Source organism: Vitis riparia, chromosome 16, assembly GCF_004353265.1.
Source record: "Vitis riparia cultivar Riparia Gloire de Montpellier isolate 1030 chromosome 16, EGFV_Vit.rip_1.0, whole genome shotgun sequence".
Lineage (NCBI taxonomy): Eukaryota > Viridiplantae > Streptophyta > Magnoliopsida > Vitales > Vitaceae > Vitis > Vitis riparia.
In genome coordinates, this window is record NC_048446.1 from 4,617,251 (window position 1) to 4,624,622 (window position 7,372).

At 31.0% G+C, this 7,372-nt stretch overlaps 1 protein-coding gene across 1 annotated transcript; it reads right to left on the reverse strand.

The window, feature by feature from the left end:
* Window positions 1-1,111: 1,111 nt before the first annotated feature.
* Window positions 1,112-1,748, reverse strand: LOC117934150 (probable non-specific lipid-transfer protein AKCS9). The gene is made up of 2 exons (XM_034855788.1): window positions 1,405-1,748; window positions 1,112-1,329 (listed from the first exon to the last, which is right to left on the reverse strand). Exons 1-2 carry the CDS (start codon window positions 1,739-1,741, stop codon window positions 1,313-1,315), a joined length of 354 nt encoding a protein of 117 aa, XP_034711679.1. The 5' UTR covers window positions 1,742-1,748; the 3' UTR covers window positions 1,112-1,312.
* Window positions 1,749-7,372: the final 5,624 nt, after the last annotated feature.

Here is a 7,372-nt window from a genome sequence, read left to right on the forward strand (position 1 = left end):
ACGTGATAATTTACTTACATTACTTTTTTATTTTTCGACTTTTTACATGTTTTTGAGATATAATATTTACCTTGTCAAGAGTATTGATCACTTGAACAAGAAGGGTAGTAATAGTGAAGGTCATCAATTATATTGGGGCTTACTAAATCATTGAAGTAGTGTTGATTATATTTTGGAAATATTTATTATGTATAGGGGTGTAACTTGGGCAGGTTGGTTTGATTGACCCGAATCCAATCCAACATTTGGGGATGATTGGACAATCATTTTCAATACTAGGGTTGAGTTTAGGTTAAATTTTTTCGACTTGAACTCAATTTAGGTTAGGTTCAAGCCAAAATTCAGATAACTTGAATTTAACCCAAACTCGATTTAATGTTTTTATAATGTATATTATCCTGTATAATAATATTCATTTTATTTTTATACTTTTAAGAAAAAATGTTAAATTATATTATATCATATACTTTTTCAACTCTTCTAGAAAAATATATAATTTTTTTTTGTTATCTTGAAATTTTGTTATATTTAATATTTGAATTTTCATATATATATAATATTAAAAATGAATTTTGAATTATGCATCCAACTAACTCAAATTGAAATGATCAATCTGAGTCTAACCTGATCAATTTGAACTCAACCCAATTTTAGAAAAATGAGGTTGGGTTAGAATTCGATTGATTATCTTAGGATAGAAGTTGAATTGATTGATTTTTAATTCAGGTTGAGCCATCCAAATTGTAGCCCTAATTATATATTAATTTATTTGATTGTTTTGCTATTAATGGGAGATTGTGCATCAAAGTTTTTAACGGTGGATGGTGAGCTATTAGGAATGACTTTTGCTCTAATCAAAGTGTGGTAAATGTGTAGGATGGTTATAACAGAGGATGTCTTGTTAATATAATAATGAGGATGGTCAACTCACATTTAAAGCCCGTTTGATAGTGATTTTAGGAAACGCTTTTAACATTTTTAACACTTGAAAAATTTTATCATTCAAGTGTTAGAAATACTAGAAACGTTTTCTAGATCACTACCAAACACACTCTTAATATCGTGCAGGTGAGAAGGGCACTATTAGAGCCACATGTGTAACAAACCAATGTTAACGACAAGCTAGCAATATATTGAAATCGTTCTCTTGTTTTATCGATAGTGGAGTTTTTGGGGGTTTCTAGCTCCCACGCAAGAACACAAGGAGATAATCAAATCTCAAACATGAGAAAAATTACACCCCATTGTACAAAGTACTTGAAAATATATAATAGTAAACATTATTCGTAATAAGCTGAGTAGGGTGTCTTCCTCATGGAGTGGTGATACCTGCAGAAACCAATCAATCATCAATGGCCTCCAAAATATGAGAAAAAAACAGAAAGCCATAGAGAAGTAACTTACTCCCACACTTGAATTTGCGGGGCACCGTCCTTCCACACCCTTCAATTTTCTTAACCACGTTGTCAACACCAATGGCCCCAATGATGGAGGCGGTCTTGGGAGTGACGTAGGGGCACACACACTCTACATGGCTCACTCGAACGCGCTGGCAGCAGTTCGCAGATGGGCTGCGCCCGTAGATCACTGGCCTGCAGGCGTTAACCAGCAGGTTCCTCTCCTCTTTGCACTGGCTCGGACTCGTGTCCGCACTTGCCATCTGAACATTCCCCCAACTGCATACCACCACTGCAGCCACCACCACCATCACCACCACCGACCCCCTCATGCTTCTCATCATTTTTTTCTTTTTTCTCTACAATTAGCACATAACACTGCGGAGGAGTTGCTCCAATATATAGAAATGAGATGGGAACCAAGTGGATTTTCTACTTGCCGTGTCCATTACTTTGTGCAGGAAGTCTATGGCTGCCTGGGCAGCGTTCAAACCGGAGGTTGACTGGTTTAATCTGAGGGTACAACTCATATCTATATGACCATATAAGTCAAATTATTATTCTACTTTCACATTGGTTGGAGTCAGTCAACAATGAAGACAATGTCATTTTCATGTTGAAAGTGAAGAACTTTCTACATCTAGTCTTTATGGATTGTGGAATTTGTCCCTAGGTATTGAACTTTTAGTTAACCATCTCCCAAAAATTCAGGCCAACCCCTCTATGGGATCCAACTCAGATGCAGGCATGTGACTTTCCCAGAAGGGACCCATGCTCATGGTTTGGTCTCACTGAGATTGACATTTTCCTTTTTTTTTTTTTTTAATATAATCATTCATTATGTATTAAATAGTTTGGACGGCTAGATCGTTTGGAAAATCTTACAGTATTCTTCTAGTATGTACACCAAAACCTGAAATCAATAAAATGTTCGGGATTCAATCCATCTTAGGTAGAGAAACACAAACCAGTTATACTTCAATTTTAATCTTTGCAAAGTGGTTTTTTTATCATGCTTTCGGAATCAGAATCAGATCAATCACTTGACCAAAAATATCATGGAGTCCTAATTTACTGGTTGGATCCGTGATTCAACAACAATCAAACGTGATGTACATCATACCATAAATTTATTTGTGTAGCATTCATTTATTTATACCATAAAACCATTCAATTTTCACCCTTATCCTAACTATTGAATGATTGAAATGAGTTACATTACTAGGCAGAGATTGAATGGATTTTGAAATTTGAAGAAATCCAAATCAATCAACCATTTCCTAGACTACTATTGGCAAATCGGGAGATAATAGTTTGTCGTTTCCACACCTGGTTGAGGAGTGATGACGCTCAACAGTATGCTCTCTACCAGGTTTTTTTTTTTTTTTTTTTTTTAATTTATTTAATTTATCATTTTTAGTATTTTATTATTATTAGTAATTATTGTTGGTATTGCTCTTTGTAGATGTATTTGTGTATTGGGGATTTTGGTTTAAAATTCTCATTATTCTTAGCTCATACTTTTCAAATCCTAAACACTAGTCTTTTCCAAATTATTTATGTTTGAAGATGACTAGAGGAGTTGGTAAATGCATTGAGGTCATGGATGATGAGAAACATTGATGAATCATGTTTTAAATTTTTATCCTTTTACTGGAAAATGAAATTGAAGTGTGTAAAACATTGTGTTTAAAACATTTGGATCATTTTCTAATCAATCAAACTAAAGGGTAACATATTAGGTTGGGCTCAAATTTTTTTAGTCTTGTTCGATCGATCATACTTTGATCACGCCTACGAATTTTTCTGATTTTTCAAATAAATCTCAGCTATTTGATGGGTTTCAAAACCGCCTAATACTTAAGCCCTCTTTCTAAAAGCGTAGAGGACGACTATGAGAGTGAAAACCTCATTTTTTAGACTTCAATTTGTTTATTTTTTTATTTTTTTTTATTTTTTTTTTACCATAGGGCGAGTGTTTGCCTTGAGAAAAATCACTTGGGTTTGAGTTGAAAATCTTTTTGCTCTCATATTCAATATATTAGGGTAAAACCCAAGTTTCTTCTTATGTCGACACAAGAAGAGGTCGAGATCCAAGCTTGGTGTAAATTCCAAGTATTTTCCAGAAGAAGAAAAGTGGAAATTGAAGCTTGAAGGTTCTAGGCAAGTGGATCGGAAGAGGATAGAAGGGTTGGGTTAGGTAAAGCCTTGTACTCAACTAATTTTTCTTTAAATTGGATGATTTGATTGCTTGAACCTCATGATTTTTTTATATCTTCAAAGGTTTTCCACATAAAATTTTTTGGTGTTGTCTCTTTATTTTATCATATCTTTTGATTAGCATTTCATTAGCTTAAATATTATTGAGTTATATTGAGTATTTAGTTAGAGCATGGGTTGATATTTTCTATTGGAGTTTTGAAAGAATTAATACGATATATTTTAGTTTTTCATGATTGATGTAAAAGGGAAATTGAAATCGAGTGTTTATATTAATGCAATATCTTATATATCATGTTTGGGAGTGTTGTTTCATTTGCTTGTGATTTGCATTAAATAACTTGTTTGAGAGAATGTTGGTGCATTCATTATTACTTGTAATTTGCTTGTTTATTCCTAGTGTTGGCAAAGAAAATCAATTCATAGGAAAATCACCTATTCACCGACCCCCCCCTCCCCTCCAGGTGTTGTCCATAGGTGAGATTCATCTTCATTATTTTATTATTTGTAAAGGATAAAATTAAAAAAAACAACAATTAAAAATTTTCAATACCACCGACTTTTGCATCCTTGGGTTCAACTCCAGGTTCGGGGAGAAATAAACTTTAAAAAGAAAAAAAAAAAGGTTGCATATAGGCTTGGAGGAGTGGTGCTGATTGCTGACACTTGGCTAGTAGAATATATATATATATAATACAAGAAATAATGAGTTTTGAGCAAAAATAATTCATTTCAAAAAAAAATCATAAACTAAATCCCTTATCAAAATAATTTCCAAACTAAGCATTTCAACCACTTGGCCGAAGAATTTTTTTTTAAAAAAATTTTACATTATAAAATTATACTTAGCTACTACTATTTTAATTTTTTTTTTAAATATAAAGTTACCAAAGTAACTACTGGTTTAAATTGCATTATAAAAGAACTAATTCATCATGGCAATGAGGAACATGAAGAAATCATAGATACAAAACTATTGGAATAGGTTCAAGGTCTAGATAATGCATTTCTCTTAAGAGTTTGAGAGTCTATTGGACTTCATGTTTAAAAACAGTGCTCAAAAGTTAGTTTTTGAGAACAATTTTTTACCAATAGTTTTAAATATTATAGGAAAAAAGAATTTTATTCATGGACATAAATATAGAAAATAGTTTTCTCGCTTTATTCTGTATAAAGTTAATATGAAATTTTTGTACAATATAAGACTTCTCAAAGTATATATTAATATTTATAATTTTAATTGGTTCTCAAAACACTATAAAATTTCCTAAAGATATCTTAAATTTTTTCTAAAAAGTAACATGTTTTTAGAACAAGTTTTCAAAAAATAATTTTTCTAAAAAATTTTGTTCAATGTGTTTTTTTAAGTGAAAAAACAATTTTATGTTCTAAAGAATAAAAATTGTTTTCAAGAACATTTTACAAGCAAACCTTTATATACCTATTCCAAAACCCATAAAAAATACTCAAATTTTGAGTTCGTTATATGAGTTTAGAGCAATCAAATTGTAGATAAAAAACAATCTACAAGGAGAAGAAAACTTATGAACTTTTAATTCATGTTGTTTGATAAAATTTTTAGGAAATGGAAGTCTTTGATAAGTTTCACTAATGTGTTTCGTGAAATTAGTAATCTGGCTTAAAGTCAAATAAGAAGATTATAGGAATTTGAGAAACATTGGGAATTATTATTTATTCAAATTTCTTATGTTAATTAGGACTCTAAGACTAATTATGAATTGGAGTCATAGTGCAAGCATATGATTAGTTTATTATAAACATCGATTTGTTCTTATGTTAGAGAGAAAGGGGGTGGGGAGAGAGAATAAAATGTAATAAAATGTTATTTTAGCAAAATATTCTCAATATTGATTCACGTGGGTTGGTATCGTAGCCAAGTTGACCAAGGAAGATGCAAAACTAGAGTATTAGAGCTAGAATACAAGGGAATGTGCATTTGGATAATTAATACATTTAAATGTGTCTTGTTTAGATCGCCAGATTTATGGGATCTAGTGAATAATGGTTAGAACAAAGTGACAAGTTAAAAAAAATTCAAGGCATTATCAAAAGAGTTGAAAGATTTATTTGAAAGAAACTTGAAAAAAAGATTAAAAAAAAAAAAAAAAAGCACTCTATGCAATATTCTAAGTAATAGATAAATTCACATTTGAGAAAATCTCAGAGACAGAATTAGAAAAAGAGGAAAAGGTTACTCTACAAAGATTATATTTTGTGTCCAAGTGAATGAAATTTCTAACATTAAGAAGTGAATTCAAGTCTCTCTGTCTAAATGTCTTTAAATCAATGTTAGATTATTTTAACCAAGTACAGACCATTGTAAACCAGATGCAAGTTAATGTGAGAAGCTTGATAACCAAATAATAGTAGAGAAAGTCATGTGATCTTTAAGTGTGAAATTCAAATATGTTGTTGTAATGTTTTAAGAAGCAAAGGATATATTCACTCTCATAATTGAAGGGTTGATGAGTTTATTGTGTTCACATGAACAACAAATAAATCAAAGAATCTACTAATTTAGAGCAAGTTTTATAGAGTAGAGCATCTACAGGTGGTCATGGTGGCCAACAAGGTCGTAGAGGTCATGGTCATGCTCGAGGTAGAGGAAGATACAACAACTCCAACAATAGAGATGGAGATGGTGACAAAAATTATTCCAGAGGAAATAACAACACTCTTTGCTCTAAAGATAAGTCATACATATAGTGTCTCAAATGTAAGAGGTGTGTACACTATAAGTTAGAATGTCAAATGAAATTACAAAATGAAAAAATAGAGCAGGAAAACACCGTTGAGGTAGAGGAGAATTTTGTATTAGCCTATAATATAATAACATTAAAATTAGACCATAAAGATATTTGGTACCTTGATATAGGATGTGATAATCAAATGCGTTGTCATAAATGAATTAATCAATTAGAGAAGTTAATTTTAGAAATAAATTATTCTAGATCCTTTTTTTTTGTTTCAAATTTGTTGACCATGAAACAATTGACAAAAAAAAAAATGCATATCATTAATATCTCTAATGGAGTTTGAACTCTTTGTGGTAAAAATAAGACAATGATTGCAAAAATGCAAATGACAAAAAATATGACGTTTTCAATGTTTCTTCAAGAAGAAATTTCATTTTGTTTAAAGACAAACAATAGAAGATAGCAATGAGCTTTGACGTCTTTGATTTGGTCATCTCAATTTTTTGCATGACAAAGCTTTTGGTCTAGAAGATTATGGTAATAGGATTACCACTTATTAATGTTCTAGATTGGGTCTGTGAAGGATGTTTTCTTAGGAAACAACATATGGATTCTTTTCTAGTTGGAAGATCTATAATAGCTAAACAACCTTTAGAGTTAGTATATACAAATATATGTGATCCTATGAGGCAAAATCTTAGTCACAACAAATATATTTTAACCTTTATAGATGATTTTGCAAGAAAAAATTGGATTTATTTGTTAGAGGAAAAGTTTAAGGCTTTTAACAAGTTTAAAGAATTTACAATTCTTGTTGATAGACAAAGTAGTTGCAATATTAAAATATTGAGATTAACCTTCAAGAAATTTTATAATTATTGAAAAAGTCAAGGTATTCAACCATAATTGCAACTAGCTATACACTTCAATAAAATAGAACAATTGTAAACATGGCAAGAAGAACGTTAAAGGCCAAGTCACTTCTAAAACTTTTGTGGTAGAATTTGTAACTTGTGCAGTGTTCTTATTGGATATGTG